Raw genomic sequence first — 19,810 nt, 5'->3', positions numbered from 1 at the left:
TTGATAATATTTGGTATCTTGTGTTCAATTTTTCCTTTTTGATATATACTTTTGTGTTCTATTTGTAAATGCCTCAGGCCTATTTTCATGATTAGGCATAAATGCTCATGATAATAATAAAAATAATGATAATAATAATAATAATAATACTAATGGGTACTGACTCACGGTGCCAGATTCATCAAATGAGGATGACTTCCCAATAGCCTGGGAAGAGGTTGTATCAGCAATGAAGTCATTAAAAATAAAATGTGGCTAGGCTGCAGACATAGACAACATGCCTGCAAAAATTTCAAAACATGGTGGAGAGGCAGTGGTTGGAATACTAACTGCCATCAGCAACAAAATCTGGCACACAGGCAAATGGCCTACACCATGGACCCACTCACTTATCATCACCCTCCCCCAAAAAGAAAATTTCCAACACTGTCAGAACCACCACACCATCACTTTGATCACTCATGCTAGCAAAGTGATGCTCAAAATCATTCTGAATAGATTACAGCCAAAAGTAAATACCATCATTGCTGAAGAACAGGTTGGATTCTGCAGAGGCAGAATTACCATCAAACACTGAAACACCTCCAACACCAGGGTGAATTCCACCACATCTCCATAGACTTCAAGAGGGCGTTTGACAGAGTCTGGCAGGAAGCACTATGGGCCACAATGAAAAAAATAAAACACTGGGCTTGCAAAAGCTTATCAACAGTACCATCCAGCATCTATACTCTAAAGCGACCATTCAGTGCGGTACTCACACAGGGTGCTATTGTAGAGCGGTTCCAAACTTCAGATGGAATCCGTCAGAGCTGCCTTCTGTCTCCCATGCTTTTCAACATATTCTTGGAACACATCATGACTGATGTGCTTGAAGATCATGCAGCACTGGAGGAAGAAGCACCACAAACCTTTGCTTCGCGGACGCCGACAGCTTGTTTGGTAGTGATCTAGAACTCACTCACCCACTGAACTTGTTAACTGAAAAAATGGATGAAACATCGACAAGATATGTTAGGGAAGCCAGCACCGAAAAGACCACGTTGATGGCCAGCCACAACACCACTGACCATCACTGCTGATATACTGTTCAGGGACGGAATCTATCTAGGAACTGTTTTACACTTCACCTATCTGGGATCCATCATCGTCAGCAATGAAATAAGCCTGGATCAAAACCAGAAATCTTCTCAGAGGTAGCAAAGACAACACCAGCACTGTCCAGTTATGGAAGGACTTGACATCTTTGTAAAACACAAGATCAGACTCCAGCATGCACTGATGTATTCCATCTCCCCTTAGGTATGGGTTGACATGGACCCTCATGGCGGATACGGAGAGAAGAAATCAAACCATGGATCAAAGTAAGTGTTATTGCAAGAGTACTAAACATCAGACACATTTATCACATCACCAGTGAACAAGTGTGCCAAGCCATCAAGCATGCAACACATTGGACCTCATGAAGAACTGCTGACATGACAAAAGGATGCAGTGCTGGCATGACCACACAACAAAATCCAATCAAAATGGCCTTGGAAAATCAATGATCCTCCAAGGAACTGTTGGATGGGTGGGGGTAGGGGTAGGGGTGGGGGGATTGGAGACAGAAAAAACATTGGACTGACAGCTTTGCAGAATGGACAGGAAAAACCAGTTGAAGAGACCCAGGTTTTGACACACAACCGACAGACCTGTGAGTCCGGAGAACAGCCCCTTGCAATGACTTCAGTGTTGATGAAGAAAGACATATTTCTTCTCAGCTTTAAACGAATAGGAGTTAAATTATCAAATTTTCAAATGTGCAAAATATTATGCATAATCTAGGGAATCACAAGTAAGGTTAAGAAAAAAGAAGAAAAAAAAAAATCCTGCCGTGACCAGGATTCGAACCTGGGTTATCGCGGCCACAACGCGAGGTCCTAACCACTAGACTATCACGGCTCCTGATTGTTACTGTAATCTATATATATATATATATAGATTTTGCTTGTACTTCCGTGTAAATTTACTTCACACACCAATCCTATTTAGTAACTTTAATGCTTTTTAAGAACTGCAAAATAACAAATAAGACTAAATAATTTCAAGTCAAGTTTTTAGCTTGCAGTTCCATCTCTCTTCATCTTGCACAAAACAGAAAGATGGCGGACGTTTTGAATGTGAAAGAAGAAAACGGAGCGTTTGAGAAATCGATGAAGAAGGCGGTCGTGGGATTATGTTCAACAATGCAGCAACAGTACAAATTCACTGTAAAAGCTTCAAGTGATTGCTGATTTTAGAACTGATATAAATCTGATCCGAACGCAGTGCACGCAAAGTGTGTAGGTCTACTTTCGATTATGACCAAAAGGCAGGGACAAGTGGATCGAGCGACATTTTCTTTGAGTCTTCTTTGTTCCCCAGAATGAGTAAGGATTGATCTAACATTATTCTGTCGTGGACACAGATATCTGGACCTGTGGTCTTTGAGAAGGCGAAAGAAATTGGATTGCAAAAATGCGGAAGAAAACTGGACTTATTTTTACTGAAATTTTAGCAACGAAAAGGCAATAATTTTTTTGTATTATGTGTATATTTTGTTGTTTTTGTAGTGATATATGTTGAATATCACAATAAAAAATGGACTAGAGATCGAGATTCAAGCAATAATCAGTCGCTGGTCATTATCAGGTCAGTGACAAAGAGATGTGCATTCAGTGGTTAAGATAACACTTGATTTAAATACAGCCTTTTGCTACAAATCCTGTTGGTTAATACCTGTTTTGGGGAGCATGGGGAGATCAAGAACATTTACCTCAACATGGATTGATGTACTGGCTATCTCAAGGTAAAGTATTGATCCCTTGACTGCTGCTGATGAATATGCTCATCAGTGAAGCCTCAGACAAGATGGAAGCTACAGGTCATGATTGTGGTCACTGTTCCCATTTCTTCCTCTTTGGATTGCATTACTTTTGTTTATTAACTCTTTCACTGCAGTAGGCAACTTTTGTTGACTGGACAGAGCACTGCCATAGGTGACTTTTGTCGACATTGACGGGTAATGTTGATAAGATCATTTTTCACTCTGTGACAAAGCTTGACAGCTGCAGCCAGTTTCCTGCCAATAGAACAATGACTAACCTCTGCCCCCTGACCGAGTTTGAAGAGTCCATTGTGTTATTTTGACATGAACTGAAGCCTGTGACTGAGAGCATCGTTTCTAAGATATTTGGCACCGGGGAGTGTTTTTCACACAGAAATTTGGCGGAGAAAGAGTTAAAATCAATGGCACCTTTTAAAAGTACACAGTCAAATGTTCTTGCACTTCAGCTTTATGCCATACTGATTCAATTTCTCCAAGGTTTAGCAGTCATGGAGTTGGGATTTGTGGTTATGTGTGTTTTTGGATACACCCACTATATGTCCTTCTTCAGCAAAATTACTGCTACAGTGCAAAATTAGAGAGGAAGGGGTGCTAGTTTGCACTAACTGAAATGATGAAGGGCTGGGCTGGGTTGAAAGGCTTACTCTTCACTGCATGTGCCTTGATTTCAGGGCTATGCTCTGATAGAGTTCGAGACCTTCAAGGAAGCTGAAGGCGTTGTGGACAAGATGAATGGTACAGAACTGCTGGGACAGAGGATGGCTGTCAACTGGTGCTTGGACGGCTGGGCCCAGGCACGCCAAGTCAGTCAGTGAGTCTTCTCTTTCCATCTTCTGTCTTTTCTTTCTGTCATGTCTTTCCATTTAGTCTTGGAACAAATCGGAAGTCAGAAGGGAAGAGGTGTAGGCATGAAACTTGAGTGTCTGATAAGTCTTTTGATGTTAGTTACTTAGTAAATGAATAGTAACATTAGTAGTTTGCATTCATTATCATGCTCAAATATGTGCTGACTCATGAAAATATGAATAACATAAATATATACGAGTACACTTGCAGGTATTTGTGCATGCTAAAACACACACGCCTAGCAAGTCAAGTCTCACAGTTGATGTGAATGAACATATGTACATGTCTGCTCATGGTTACAGGTACATTCATGCACATACACACACACAGATTCATATATTCTGTTTTTGTACACACACTCACAGTCATGCACACAAATACAATAAGATACTTGGGAGCTTTACTCAGAGTGACTAGACACATTTTGTTACCCTTCATTTTCTTTTATTCATCTATTTACTTTGATTTGGTAGCTATACAATCAAGATCACTCAGCATAACATAGCATGGATTATAATATTATATAAGCCTTTTCTGTGTTAAGTATATGAAGATGGCCTTTTGTTGGAATGTGAGAGCATGGTCAGACATGGTGTTCTGTGGAGAATGCATACACACACACACACACACACACACACACACACACACACATATATATATATATACTGTTCAATATGTCCATTTTTTTTTTTTTTTACTAGCAAATGTGTCAACATTATCTCTTTTAGAGATAATAAAGTATTGTTGTATCTTTTAAGAGAGAATATACTTTCCTGTCTTTTCTATCTTTTCTTGTTTGTCTTCAATGAAATACTTTCCACCTGTGCATTGCTATTATCAGGACAATATTTTATCTTCATGTGTTTTTGTTTTATTGTTTTGCTTTGTGAGTTTCCTTTTTTGATTGTTGTCGTTTGTTTTCTTTTCTTTTTGTTTTGTTTTTATTTCAGATTCTTGTTTTTTGTTTCAGTTTTGTTGTTGTTGTTGTTTGTTTGTTACATTGAAATTGTATGCAAACAGTTCAAGACAGTCTTTTGTTTTATTTTTGATTGTTTGGCTTCTGTTTTTAGGGTTTTTTTTAATTTGTGTTACATTGGAATTATTGACATAAGCTTACAGTTGGGCCAACAGCAAATCCAGAGCTGTATGATCAGTGGTTTGTCCACTGCAGTGGGAATCCATTTGCAGCTTGGTCTTTTGTGAAGAACTGACTTAAACTAGGAGGCAGGATTGCACAGGCTCTTGGTACTGCATATATATACAATGATACTGAAATTGTGTTGAAACAGTACCAGACAGTCTTTTCTTTTATTTCAGATTGTTTGGCTGTGTGTGTGTGTGTGTGTGTGTGTGTGTGTGTGTGTGTGTGTTATACTGAAATTGTGTGGTACTAGAACAAGTCTTTTTAACTTAGGTTGTTTGGCTTTTGATTCTGTTTGTTTGTGTGATATTGAAATTGTGTGGAAGCAGTTCCAGACAGCCTTTTTCTTTTACTTCCCAAAGGTGAGGACACAGAAGAGAGAGCCGAGAGGATCACATACAACGGTAGCGACAAAGGTCACATCCGCAAGCAGCCTGTACTTTGCTTTGTACAAAGAGCTGTACTGTTTGAAGATGCTCCTGTGTTCGGTTCGCTCGCCTCACTTACAGAACTCGCCTCAGGAAGCAAAACCCCCTGCTTTGTTGCCATTGAGTACAGAGTCTGGATAAAAGTACCAGAAATATGAAAATGTGCTTGAGTGAATGACAGTTTTGTAAAGAGGTTATGAGAGGAATTCTCACCCTTCCCGTTGTTGCTGTTCAGCAACGAGGAAGCTGAGTGCCGAAAGGTAACAGACTTGCCTTACTGTTTAAGATGGTGCATTCATTATTACTTTATAAGATAGTGTATGCATTATTTTTTGTGTCATTGTTAAATAAAGACATAATTAATGTAAAGTGCCTGGTATGTAATATACTTACTTTTGTTGCACTGTACAAAGTGTAGAGTATGCACTGATTTTATTTTTTTTTCATTTTCTGTTTTCAGTGTTTACAGCAATGATTTTATTTGTTCGCTTTGTTTAGAATTCATACTTTTTTTTTGTTATCCCTCATTGCCAAGTTTTAATGCAGAAATTCTGCTGCTCTGCAACTAGTGCAAGACATTTTTGTTCAGTTTCTGTGATATTTCATTGTACATTTGTTATAGTGTGTCAGCAGTGTCACCCCCCCACCCCTCCAACACCACCACCTGCACTCTGTCCCCTTTCCTCCCCATCCCTTCGCCTCCCCCCTCCCCCTCCCCACCCCTCCTTCTTATCTCCCTTCCCGCTCTGTCCAAAGCCCAGTCTTTGAGGTTGCGCCGACACCCACACCACCCTCCCTCCTCACCCCTACTCCCTAGTCGGCCCTCTTTGGTCAGCGACGCGGCGTCACCCGCCCCAGTTATAGGAACACGTGCAGTTACGTGATGTCTGCCGCGATACCCGTGCTGAGCAGAACATTCCGTGTGGCGGCCCGTCTTTCAAGTCATTCCCCATCTCCCCTCCACGAACGCAACTGACGTAGATGGTGGGACTTCGGAACGAAAGCTAGGGAAAAGTTATGCTAATTCGAACTTTGATCAAGCCGGCTAACAGGCCCAGAGTTGTATTGTCCCGTCTCCCCAATCTCTTTGTGACGTAAACGGGTGAACTTGTCATCATAGAATGTGTATAGACAAGTGGGTTGAATTGTAGCGAATCAGATCATTCTGTAGCTTGCATTAGTATACACAGTATGTTGGGGGAAGGGATAAAACCAGTCAGCACAGCCACTTCTTAGCTGTCTCCCAGAAGAACTGACTGACACAGGGTGACTGACTGATCAGTGATGTGAGGAACAAGGAAATCCCTGTTAGGCTGTGAGTACATGACTTGTAATGGTTTTATGTTATGTTGATAACTTAGTTGTGTTGGGATAGTGTTTTATGTCAGTGGACAGCCAGTTTAAGTTGATCTTGTGGCTTGTGGAAAGAAAAGGGGTTAATTTGTGAAAGCTACCCACTGAGAGAAGTACTGGCCTAAATCTTTTGAGTCCCCCCCCCCCACCCCCCTTTCTATTTGGTTACAGATATCTTGTTCTGTATTTTTGATGTATTACTTGTTTTGTATATAGTAGGTGGTGTTGGTTCAGTGTGAACTGAACAGATCAAAAGGCTAACACAATGTCAGTGTGTGTTGAGGGTTTTTCATGTGTGTGTGTGTGTACACATGGGGGTAACAGCAAGTGTTGTGGAACACATGTTTGATTTGTTGGTTGTTGTGGTAACATGTGTAGGAGTTGTGCTATGTGTCAGTGGTTTACTTTGTTCAGACAAAGTGGGAAAGCATATTTTAATGTGATTAATGAGTTGGTAAACTATGAGAGCATTGAGGGTCAGTGCTATGTTGTTGTACATTGCTGTTTACCAGAGATATGTTGGAAGTAATAATTTCCTTACATGTACTTGTCAGTTGGACACTTTGTGAAGGCAAAGAGATTTTGTTTGGAAATGGTAATACACAGTTTAATTGAATGATGGGTAACATGAGTTGGAACACAGGGTTGTATTGGTCAGTGATATGTTTTGTAGTATTGTACACAGTATGGTAATTGGTATGTCACTGCTGGTGGCAGGTAAGCTTGATGAAGCTTGTATTTCCTCACATAGATCTATGTGTGAGAGGAGTGCATATTGGTGGACATGTGATGAAAGGTGCTGAGAGGGTATAGGCCTTTTATGTCAGTGATATCCAGATATTTGAGATTTTATCTGACCTGGGTTTTGGTTGTGTGTTTGTGTTCCAGGTGTGCTGCTTTAGGTTTAGGGTGAATTTTACCGTGCTGCTTATAGGTGCTGCTTATAGGTGCTGCTTTAGGTGTAGGGTGAACTGCTTAGTGTGTGTGCTGATTTCCCATGTACATTGTAAAGTAAACACTCTATAAAAACAACTCCATGTGGCCCTGCTATTGATGTGAGGAGAGAGTGAGTGAGTGCATGATTAGTTGATCCTATATCCCCCTGTCTGTTATCCTCTCTCTTCTATTTGAATCGAACCACACTTTCAGTTTTTACACATTAAAAAAACATGTTTTGCCACAGTGAACATCTGTGTTACACACTTGAAATCCCTCTCACTGTGTATCTGCGTCTCCTGTCTTTGTTTCCCTTGAGAGACTGTTCTGAGTTGAACTCTTTGTTCCTCTCTTTGTCTCTGTCTGTTCCTCTTTCTCTCTCTGTCTTTTCAGTTTTGAAACGGTCTCTTTCCTGTAATCCTATATGGGGAATCCACAAAGGAGAAATAGTTGGCATTGACTTTTTTTTTGCTGCCCATCATCTGCACTGTTTCAGTGGCATTACTCCCATGCTGCTCATTTAGGTTCCCCGATACATGGCCACACCCGGGTTCGTCCGTCACAGTTCCAGCATCAGCAGTCCACAGGCAACCAGGGAGCCAGGAGGCCGCACACCAGAGGAGACCCTGCACTGCTGCTGAGTCACTTTGGTGGTGTTCAGTGATGCCTGTTCTGATTTAATGTACTTAGGACACCACCTACTAACGACAATAATGGCTTAGTCGTGGAACCAGACTAAGTGAGTGTCCCTCCCAGAGTGGAGACCGCCACCATGTCCCTCAAACAACAGCCCCCCATGAATCTGCTGACACTGAAGACATTGACAGGACTCACCCCAAGCACAGGAGGGGTATCGAAACTGAGGTCACCATGAGAGCAGGACATGAAAGGCCACAGACTTTGAGACTGTTTTGTTTATATTGATAATGATGGAGGAGGAGGAGGACGATGACGATGTTGCTATTTTGGTTTGGGACTGCGTGATAAGGCTGTACTCTACGCTTCCAGTCATAATGATATCCCGGCGTTAAGCAGGCCCGAGAGAGGCATTGACTTTGGCTGTAATACTGAACCTCGCTGTGGAGGGCCTGAGAGCATCCTTTGCTGTTACGTATATATTGGAGGCACTGTGTTAGAACAGGTTAGGCATTGGACTACTCTTCCAGTGTTCACCCGTGATCAGGGTTCATTTCCCTGTTTCAGCCTGGCATTTTGTCCTTGGGAAAGGCACTTTACTCAGATTTTCCTCACTCCACCCTGGTGTGAATGGGTACCTGACTTGGGTTGGGGAAGGACAGGATTGGGCCCTGCCTTTCCATGCCGAGCCCTAGACACAGTGGAGCCCTAGTCCTAGACACAGTGGAGCCCTAGACACAGTGGAGCCCTAGACACCATGGAGCCCTAGACACAGTAGAGCAGTGGAGCCCTGGACACAGTGGAGCCCTAGACACCGTGGAGCCCTAGACACAGTGGAGCAGTGGAGCCCTAGACACAGTGGAGCCCTAGTCCTAGACACAGTGGAGCCCTGGACACAGTGGAGCACTAGACACCATGGAGCCCTAGACACAGTGGAGCCCTAGACACAGTGGAGCCCTAGACACAGTGGAGCCCTAGACACAGTGGAGCCCTAGTCCTAGACACAGTGGAGCCCTAGACACAGTGGAGCAGTGGAGCCCTAGACACAGTGGAGCCCTAGACACCGTGGAGCCCTAGACACAGTGGAGCAGTGGAGCCCTGGACACAGTGGAGCCCTAGACACAGTGGAGCAGTGGAGCCCTGGACACTGGAGCCCTAGACACAGTGGAGCCCTAGACACCGTGGAGCCCTAGACACAGTGGAGCAGTGGAGCCCTGGACACAGTGGAGCCCTAGACACAGTGGATACGAATTCACTGTCCCTGTGGCCGCAAAAGGCTGTGGGACCTTTAACCTTACCTTGATGTATCGTTTTACTCTCTTCTGTTAGATCTCAATTCTTCACTTCCTCATCAAACCACTTCCTTCCACAGTTCTGTTTCACTTCCACTCCCTGGTTTAAAGCTGTCATGTTAAAAACTTTTTACGTTTTTGTTCGGCAGAATGTGTTTTACTTTTTGTTGTTGTTGTTGACATTTTAGTTTAACCTTTGTCATGATCTTGTGTTCAACTGTGAGCTTAGAGACTGCATTGTTTGAGTGACAAGCTTTGGATTCACACATAATTTCCAGTCAAATTAACAAAGATCTGTTGTATTGTAATTGTATTGTATTCTATTGTGTTGTGTTGTGTTGTGTTGTAAGGAGAATGATGGCAGAATAGTTAAGACACTTACATGCCTATACAGTGGGTTATAATGCTGGTCAGGCATCTGCCTAGCAGATGTGGTGTAGCATATATGGATTTGTGTGAATGCAGTGAAGCCTGCTTGAGAAACTGAAACTGGATGGAAAGACTCATATGGAGCTGACTGCTGATGAGAATATATTGGGAACAGACTGTGCAGGAGATGAACATATTTCTATTTCTCATCACGGTACTTAAAATGTATGGAAAGAGCTGAATTTCTCCTATTTCTGTACCAAATATGGTTTCAACAGATAACATACTTCCAGAGAAAACGAATCTGCTTAAGACTACCAAGGGCACACACACATACATACAAACACACTCACAGACAGCCGAAACATAGATGCAAGCCAAAAGTCAACCTGAAAAACATGCATGTGGTTAGAATTTTTCCTATTTGGGTTGGTTTGCTGTTTGAATTGCTACTGTTTTGGTTGTTTGTTTCAGTTAGATGGGTGGAGACTTGATCATTTATGAAATATGTTTGGTTTGATTATCAGATAGTGATATGATCCTTTCAAGATTAAACCGTTAATATTCACTTTCTACAGATATTAATGAAATATGGTGCGTTTGTACAAGCACATTCTTTATTCAAGACAATCATTACACATGAAAAGCATGACAACCCTTTAAGACTTTGATATGCCTTGATATTGATTTCGCAAAGAAACTGAACATCTCACAACAGTGATTATTTACACTGCTGTGTTACAATGACTTTTCCCCTAAATTGAAAAAAAAAAAAAAAAAAAAAAAGAAAAAAAAAAAAAAAGGAAAAAGAAAGAAAACCCCAAAACATACTGTCATCCAGAATATGTACATTGTAGGAGTTGTTGTTATAATAATACAGCAGCATGATTTTTCCTCACTAACTAAAATATGTACACTGTAGGATTTGTTGTTAAAATGATAACAGCAGCATGATTTTTCCTTACTAATTAAACTGACAATGTCAACTGGACTTCATCGGCAAAGCACATACCTATCCATTCTGCCTTTGAGGTTTGTGATTGTTGAGGTCCACCTTTCCAAAGACAAATTCGTGACATTGCACGATTTTAAAACGCATCCTGATTATCCATCAACATAATGCTGCAGTAAGAACTGAAGTGTCTTCACAATACCAGACAAAACAAACAGCCAGAGATACAGCACTGTGATATATCACATCTTGGGGTAGTCTTCCAGTTCATAAGGTTTGGGTTCCTCCCAGTACTCTCCAATAGGTTTGCTGAAGGCATCATTGCGACGGAAAGCGGTGTCTCGAGTTTTCACTTGTGTTACACCCTGCAACAACAAGGTATTTCTTTGTTTTAGATATGAGAACGTAGCTGTGTCTTCCAGGTTTCGAATTATTACCTCTTGATCGGCAGTAATCGTTTATTCACAAGCAGAGGCTGCATATGCACATGATGATCCTTACATGGATGCATGCACATTCCTGACAAAATGTTGATACGTATCTACAAATAAGAACATATTCATAGAGGTAATTACTACAGGTATGCGTTTATTTACAGGTGTGTGTGTGTGTGTGTGTGTGTGTGTGTGTGTGTGTGACTGAAGCCAGACTGAATGATACAGGAAATGAATGATGAGCACTGAAAGGCAGCTGTCAGTCAGATCTATCCAGGTGCACAGCCTGTTGTACAAATGACTCCATGTTTGTTAAGAGCTTAGAGTTTGGTCTCTGAACGAGGATAGGTGCTATATAGGTATTCATATAGGTATCCATATCAATCCCTGTCACCCCCACCCCTCACACCCCTCCAAATAAAGAAATCTATTACTTTCATAATCATATCAGTGTGTTCCATGTTCATACTGCATATCCCATATTCCTAACAAGCAAGGTAGTACAGTTAGTCATAGAAATGACTGACTTCAATGATTCACATCTGGCATATGGAGATCAACTGATGAAGAATTATACAGACACAGACACACAACCCACATACACATGCAAACACACACACTTTCACTTCAAAACATCAGTAACTTTCTACAGATACATAACAAACCACACATACATAATCAGTGCAATTACAAAAAAAAAAAAAAAAGGCTTGAAAAATTTAAGTCTAATTTCATAATCACATTTAAAGTTGCTTTTTAAATTTGAAACAAAACTAAATTGTTTCTTTGATTGAGAGAAAAAGAAATCTCTTAAACTTGAAACACCTTTGGAATACCCTTGAAATACCATAGCCGTTTATTGTCAGGTTGTTTGAATTTGTGTTGACAACGCTTCAACTCAAGTAGCACTTTCCCTTCACCTTATATATACCCACTGTTAAATCATATATAACTTTTAGAATGTTTTTGTAGTTTTACGTGGCACATAAAATCACTGAAACTGTCAAAGCAAACGCGTGCTAATTCAAAACTTTTGACGATCAATACTTACATGGATTTTATCTTTGTGTTCTGACCAGAATGTCACAGGCTGTTCCCTTCTGTAGTTGTGGTCCTAAAAAAAAAAAAAAGAAAAAGAAAAGAAAAAGAAAAAAAGGCCTTTCAGTATTTTTTGTATATTTGCTTTTTCACACTATTTCACATAAAAATGCATGGCAAACAAATTCAGTGTTACATCTGTGTACCATTTGCACAGTGAAAATGCTGTGGAAACCAGAGGTAGAAACAAATAATGAAAGAAAACAGGATGGCAACTATTCAAATATACTGAACAAGGAATAAGAACCATACTTTTTTTATATTTAAAAGGAACAAGTACTGATAGCCTTTATAAGAAGAAAGCATATTTGAATTATTTGCGTTAGTCTTTCACAGAGAAACAGTGTTTAATTCCTTGTTGATACTTCTCTTTGATGAGGTCAACATAATGCGCAGACCTGCTGGTGCCTGAAACTCGTTTGTGTGTGTAAAAGATCAAATACGCACATTAAAGATCCTGTAATCCATATCAGTGTTTGGTGGGTTATGGAAAGAATATACCCAGTATGCACACCCCCGAAAATGGATTATGGCAGGGTAAATAAACAAAATGGTCACTCATGTAAAATGTTACGTGTGTGTGTGTGTGTGTGTGTGTGTGTGTTTCTGTGCATGACTAAAACCTGACTGAATGACACAGGAAATGAATGATGAGCGCACAATGGCAGCTGTCAGTCAGCTCTACCCAGGTAGGCAGCCTGTTGTGCAAATGACCCTGTGTTTGTGAAGTGTTTAGAGTATGGTCTCTGACCAAGGATAGGTGCTGTGTAAGTATCCATATCATCACACCATCAACAAGGCCAGTGAAAGAAGCCCAAGAAAGCGGGGTTGTCCCTGAGCAATTTGACTAAAACATCTTCCTTGCTCATATAATGTAGTGCACTCTGTGATTTCCACTGATGATGGCACAAAACATCGTCATCCACAGTTCCCTGGAGACAACAATGAATATTTCTTCTTCTTCTTCTTCGTTTGTGGGCTGCAACTCCCACGTTCACTCGTATGTACACGAGTGGGCTTTTACGTGTATGACTGTTTATAGCCCCCAATATAGGCAGCCGAGGATTGGAGGATGCTGGTTGCCAGATCACCTGTGGCGCCCCAATGGTCCACAAAACTACGGGATAGGTGAGGTGAGGTGATAGGCAGTCATGCTCAGTTTTCAGGCGTGAATATTGATTTTCTCTTCATCTTATTCATTTTCCCAATCCTTTGAAGAAGGACTCAAAGCATGTCCAAATAAAACACTTATTAAATGCTCTCTAACACCCCCTGCACAGAACACACCAACACATTCACACCCATTTCTTACCCTTGTGGGTGCTGTCTTCTGGGGGGTGAACTCAAAGTCGTAATCAACCATTTTGATCGATCGGAAATCTGTTGGTTCTGCTCCACCGTCCCCTTCCGCACTCATCTCCTTGCTGTAAAATAATCATAACTTAAATGTTGACACAGACTTTCTGTATACAATTCTGATACACACCATTGACTACATTCCATTGTTCAAACTTACCCACTGTTCTGTATGAAAAGAACACCACAAACAAAACAAAACCACACATAAAACTGTAAATACCTTTAAATGATAAGAAATAAGTTAACGGAGTTGGCTGCACTGTTTGTTAAACACTATGAATACTTCAACAAGCATGAATAAGACTGGTTCTGAATTCTCATATGGCGCATGAAAACTTGAGAACTTAATTTGTCTTTCAAAAGAATCAACATGAAAATAAAAGTCTGTGTGTTTGAAGTATGTTTGTATGTGCATGTGTATTTTGACACACATAGCATGTGAATATGAACTGAAAAACAGAAGCACAATACTAAGAGTTTGATCACAACCATGTCAAATATATTTAGATGAAATGAAAAATTTGCACATTTTTGAATTTCCAAACTAACATCAGTCACTTACGCATTCATTCTGAAGTACAATGGACTTTAACCTAGCATGAAATAACAGACAATCACACTGTATCAATATAAGTTCATGTTATCTATCTATAATATATATGTGTCAGGTCAGGTCTCTACCTGCCACAGGTACCATGTAACCCTGTGCTACCTGTCACATGCGGGCAGATGGAGCTCGACAGCCCGGGAAGGCAGTCCATCTAAGACAAGGAAAAGTCTGAAGTAAAACCCATGAAGTGCTAAGGAATGCAGGACAGTCTCGACATGCATTGACCCTGGGTCCATGGCCATGTCCCGACTTTCAGTAGCCGCGCCCCCGTGCCTCCGAGGAAGGTTTTTGAGCCAGAGGCTAGGACAAGGACAGTCTGATATAAAACCTACGACCTGAGGACCTCACTGTCACCGTCCCAGCTTGCTAGGCTATGGCAGATGAACCACGGGTGTAAAGGGTGGGGCCAGTACTGCGCACACTGCACTCCACCTAAAAATTCCATTGCGCAGGCTTGAAGGACACGTCCACGTCCGCGCCACCAACTATTCCAAGCCCTGTAGCGATGGGAAAGGGGCGAAAACGGCAGGTGGAAGATGTCACTGGAAGCCGCAGTTCCAATCCTGCATGCAGGCGGTTCAGGATATTGGTCGCCTGATTGTTGACCCGGAGGTGACAGCATCACTCGGCAGCACCCTGAACGACCAAGCAGCCTTTTCTAGGGACAGCACTGCTTGCTCCACACGGAGAGGGGCCTAGAAAAGGTGGTCCAAACAAATGCTCATCTCCATACCCCCCAGTTGGCTAGCCGCGGTCAACGGGCATCTCCAAACGCGGTCGAACAACAATAGAGAAGAAAAGGCCGGCACCTGCCTCACAATTAGGTGCAAAAGGACTACAGGTAGCATGCTGGAACATCCGAACCATGCGTGACTCTGCAGACAGCAACCACCCAGAAAGGCGTTCCGCTCTAGTCGCACACGAACTTCAGAGACTGAACATTGACATTGCTGCCGTCAGCGAAGTCCGCTTTGCAGGGAAAGGCAGCCTCCAGGAACACGGCGCTGGGTACACCCTCTACTGGTCAGGCAAGCCAGAGACCGAGAGACGCCTTTATGGCGTAGGCTTTATGGTCAGGAGCACCATTGCCTCCAAGCTTGAAAACCTGCCAACAGGACACTCAGACCGAATTATGTCCATGCGCCTCCCACTACGGAACAAACAGCATGCCACTCTGTTCAGCGTGTACGCTCCAACCCTCCAAGCGGACCCCACAGAAAAGGTCAAGTTTTACACTGATCTGCGCAACCTCGTTCAGAACACCCCTGCTGACGACAAGGTCATCATCCTTGGCGACTTCAATGCCAGAGTTGGCCAAGATTCAGAAGCCTGGAAAGGAGTCCTTGGCAAGCATGGCGTTGGTAATTGCAACGACAATGGGCGCCTTCTTCTCGAGTTCTGTGCAGAGCAGCAGTTTACCATCACCAACACCATTTTCCAGCAGAAGGACAGCCTGAAGACAACGTGGATGCATCCTCGGTCCAAACATTGGCACCTCATTGATTACATCCTGATGCGCCAGAGAGACGTACGAGACGTCCTACACACCCGAGTGATGCCCAGCGCGGAGTGTCATACTGACCACCGCCTCGTCCGCAGCAAGCTCAGGCTCCACTTCAAGCCCAAACCAAAGAAAGGAGGAGCTCCTAGGAAGAAATTCCAGGTCGGCAACTTTCAGTCAGCTGAAGTGAAAGCTGAATTCCAGGCGAAGCTTCAGGACAAACTTGAAGACCCCAGTTGCCCCACAGACCCCTCTCCAGAAGCACTATGGGCACAGCTGAAATCAGCCATCCTGCAGTCCTCTGAAGAAGTCCTAGGGTTCTCGTCGAAAAAGAACAAGGACTGGTTTGACGAAAACAACCAGGAGATCCAAGAATTGCTGGCGAAGAAGAGATCAGCCCACCAGGCTCACCTTGCACAACCGTCTTGTCCGGTGAAGAAAGCAACCTTCCGGCTCATATGCAGCAACCTCCAGCGCAAGCTTCGTGAGATTCAAAATGGGTGGTGGACCAACCTGGCAGAGAGGGCTCAGCTTTGTGCAGACACTGGTGACTACCGGGGCTTATACGAAGCCTCGAAGGCGGTGTACGGTCCCTCATACCAGGTCCAGAGTCCTTTGCGCAGCGCAGATGGCCAGGCGCTCTTCACAGACAAGACGTCGATCCTGAACAGGTGGTCGGAACATTTCCAGGCCCTCTTCAGCGCCAACCGCACGGTTCAAGACTCGGCAATTCTCCGCATCCCACAACAGCCAGTGAAATTACAACTGGACGAGCTACCAACCCTAGAAGAGACTGTCAAGGCCATTGAACAGCTGAAATGTGGCAAGGCAGCAGGGGTTGACGGAATTCCGCCGGAGGCGTGGAAGAATGGAGGCCCAGCACTACACTCCAAACTCCACAACCTCTTTGTCTGCTGCTGGGAGCAAGGCAAACTACCACAGGACCTCCGTGACGCAGTCATCATCACCCTGTATAAAAACAAGGGAGAAAAGTCGGACTGCTCCAACTACAGGGGGATAACTCTGCTCTCCATCGCAGGCAAGATCCTCGCCAGAGTCCTCCTAAATCGGCTGGTGCCTACTATCGCCGAAGAACATCTCCCAGAGAGTCAGTGTGGCTTTAGAGCCAACAGAGGCACCACTGACATGGTCTTCGTTCTCAGACAGCTACAAGAAAAATGTCGGGAACAGAACAAAGGACTGTATGCGACATTCGTCGATCTCACGAAAGCTTTCGACACCGTGAGCAGAAAAGGTCTGTGGGAGATCATGAAACGTCTAGGATGCCCCCCAAAATTCCTCAGCATGGTCATCCAACTACATGAGGAACAGCGTGGACAGGTCAGACACAGCAACGACCTTTCGGAGCCCTTCCCAATTGGAAATGGAGTGAAACAAGGTTGTGTCCTCGCGCCGACCCTCTTCACGATCTTCTTCAGCATGATGCTCCAACAGGCCACTGAAGATCTTGGCGACGACGACGGTATCTTCATCAGATACCGCACTGATGGCAGCCTATTCAACCTGAGGCGGCTACAGGCCCACACCAAGACACTGGAGCAACTCATCAGAGAGCTTCTGTTTGCCGACGATGCTGCCCTCGTCGCCCATACAGAAGCGGCCCTGCAGCGTATAACGTCCTGCTTCGCAGAGGCTGCGCAGCTCTTCGGCCTAGAAGTCAGTCTGAAAAAGACGGAAGTTCTCCACCAGCCTGCCCCACAGGAAGAATTCCACGCTCCTCACATCAACATCGGTGAGACAGAGCTGAAGTCGGTCCACCAGTTCAGCTACCTAGGCTGCACCATCTCGTCTGACGCCAAGATCGACAAGGAGATCGACAACAGACTTGCAAAGGCAAACAGCGCATTCGGCAGGCTGTACAAGAGAGTGTGGAACAACAAACACCTGAAGAAAGACACAAAGATCAGCGTGTACAGAGCTGTTGTACTGCCCACCTTGTTGTATGGCTCCGAAACCTGGGTCACCTACCGGCACCACATACGACTGCTTGATCGCTTCCACCAGCGCTGCCTTCGCACCATCCTCAGCATCCACTGGAGTGACTACATCACAAATGTCGAGGTCCTGGAGCAGGCAAAGACTATCAGCATCGAGGCAGTGCTGCTAAAGACCCAGCTACGTTGGGCAGGGCACGTGTCCAGGATGGAGGACCACCGCCTGCCCAAGATCGCGCTGTATGGCGAACTGTCCACTGGCCACCGTGACAGAGGAGCACCCAAGAAGAGATACAAAGACTCCTTGAAGAAAGCTCTCGGTGCCTGTCACATTGATCATCGCCAGTGGTCCGCAGTAGCCGCTGATCGAGAGACCTGGCGACGCACCATCCACCAAGCTGTCTCCTCCTTCGAAAACAACCGCAGGGCCAGCCTTGAGGACAAACGCAGAAGGAGGAAGAACCACGACGCTGCAGCCGCGAACCCAGACCAGACTTTCCCTTGCAACCGCTGCGGCCGACTCTGCTTTTCCCGCATTGGCCTTGTCAGCCATGAGCGTGCCTGCATCAGACGTGGACAACGCCCTTCCTAGATCTTCGTCAGCGAAGCCAGGCCATGATGATGATGATATAAGGCATGTTGATGTCTTAAAATGTGATGAAGTACTATGTAGCTTTGGCAAGACCACAGATAATTGCTGTTGTAAGTATTTGACTACTCACCAGACTTTGGCAAACAACATTCTTTCCATCAATTCTTTCTTGGAACCTGAAACACACACACACACACACACACACATTCACTTAAATTATGTATTTTGATACATATAAATGGAAAACAACTTCAAAATGTTTCATGGTAGAAGGCCTTCTGACCCATTACAAAATTGTATGTCAGCCATGCATACTCCATTGTGTAAACATGCCAGTGTATTCTTTCCCTCTCTCTCTCCCCACCATCTCTCTTTCTCTCTTTCTCCCCTCTCACTCTCATGCACACGCACACAAACACATATCACAGAAAAATAGACAACATCACTGAACAAACTTTGCAGTTGATTTGACTTCTTGTTCTTTATGTCTCACCTGTTTTTCTGGTGGTGTCCGGGTCTGGTGGGGTGTAAGTGGTGCGTACTGTGGTTCTGTTGTCCGCCTTGGCTCCAAAGTCTGTGGTCAGCATACCCCTGTGGCCGTCCTTCAGAATCTGCACCTTGCTGGTCACCGCCCCCTCTAGCTTGATTTCTGGGTCAATGTGCTTCACCGCACGCTGTTGACAAATAGACAGGATGGGGATGTATTCTGATTTTTAAGTATCAGCTGTTGGGAAATGAAACAGGAAGATAGGGTTGTATTTTGGCATCAATCATCAGCTGTTAGGAAATTAAACAGGAAGACAGGGATGTATTTTGGTTGGAATTATCTGCTATTGGTAAACTGAACAGGTGGAGATGTATTTTGGTTTTGATTATCATCTGTTGGAAAATCAGACCGGAGGATGGGGGATATGATTTCAATTTGGTGTTAATCATCAGTTGTCGGGAAATTGAACAGGAGGATGGGGATGTATTTAGTTTGAATTATCAGCTGTTGGGTAATCGAACAGGATGGGAATGTATTCTGGTTTCAATTATCAGCTTTTAGGAAATCAAACAGGAAGACAGGGGTGTATTTTGGTTTTGATTTTCAGCTGTTGGGAAATCAAACAGAGGAGGATGGGGCTGTATTTTAGTTCTGATTATAATCTTTTTGTGAAGGAGCAATGTTACTTACCTGATATGATTTTTTCACGTTATCTGCAGTATGGATTTTTAATTTGATTATCGCTTTTCTCTCTCTTTCTTTTTTTTTTTTTCTAAGTGTGAAGGAGCAATATCAGTTCAGTTCAGTTCAGTTACTCAAGGAGGCATCACTGTGTTTGGACAAATCCATATACACTACACCACATCTGCCAAGCAAATGCCTGACCAGCAGCGTAACCCAATGTGCTTACAGTAGTACATGATATGGTTTGTTCAGTTTAATTCATATGTAA

The 19,810-nt window shown here is 43.5% G+C and overlaps 1 protein-coding gene, 1 long non-coding RNA gene and 1 other non-coding gene across 3 annotated transcripts in view; 1 reads left to right on the top strand and 2 right to left on the bottom strand.

Moving 5' to 3' along the window:
• Positions 1–1,872: 1,872 nt before the first annotated feature.
• Positions 1,873–1,944, bottom strand: Trnah-gug (transfer RNA histidin (anticodon GUG)). The gene has a single exon. It is a non-coding gene; the product is annotated as a tRNA-His (tRNA).
• Positions 1,945–2,761: 817 nt separating this feature from the next.
• On the top strand, positions 2,762–5,898 carry LOC143282390 (uncharacterized). Its single transcript, XR_013055249.1, has 3 exons — positions 2,762–2,830; positions 3,541–3,680; positions 5,219–5,898. It is a non-coding gene; the product is annotated as an uncharacterized LOC143282390 (long non-coding RNA).
• A 4,576-nt stretch (positions 5,899–10,474) lies between these two features.
• The window catches only part of LOC143282389 (sperm-associated antigen 8-like), a 10,297-nt gene continuing 961 nt past the window's right edge, over positions 10,475–19,810 (bottom strand). The window contains exons 2-6 of the mRNA XM_076588009.1: positions 18,865–19,045; positions 18,502–18,547; positions 13,667–13,778; positions 12,308–12,370; positions 10,475–11,187 (exon numbers count right to left, since the gene is read on the bottom strand). Of these exons, the coding sequence (XP_076444124.1) occupies positions 11,065–11,187; positions 12,308–12,370; positions 13,667–13,778; positions 18,502–18,547; positions 18,865–19,045 (525 nt within the window). The 3' untranslated portion in view covers positions 10,475–11,064. The remainder of the gene's footprint in view (positions 11,188–12,307; positions 12,371–13,666; positions 13,779–18,501; positions 18,548–18,864; positions 19,046–19,810) is intronic.

This window comes from Babylonia areolata, chromosome 5, assembly GCF_041734735.1.
Source record: "Babylonia areolata isolate BAREFJ2019XMU chromosome 5, ASM4173473v1, whole genome shotgun sequence".
Lineage (NCBI taxonomy): Eukaryota > Metazoa > Mollusca > Gastropoda > Neogastropoda > Buccinidae > Babylonia > Babylonia areolata.
The sequence above is the reverse complement of the archived record's forward strand: the minus strand, read 5'-3'. Positions and strand labels throughout refer to the sequence as shown.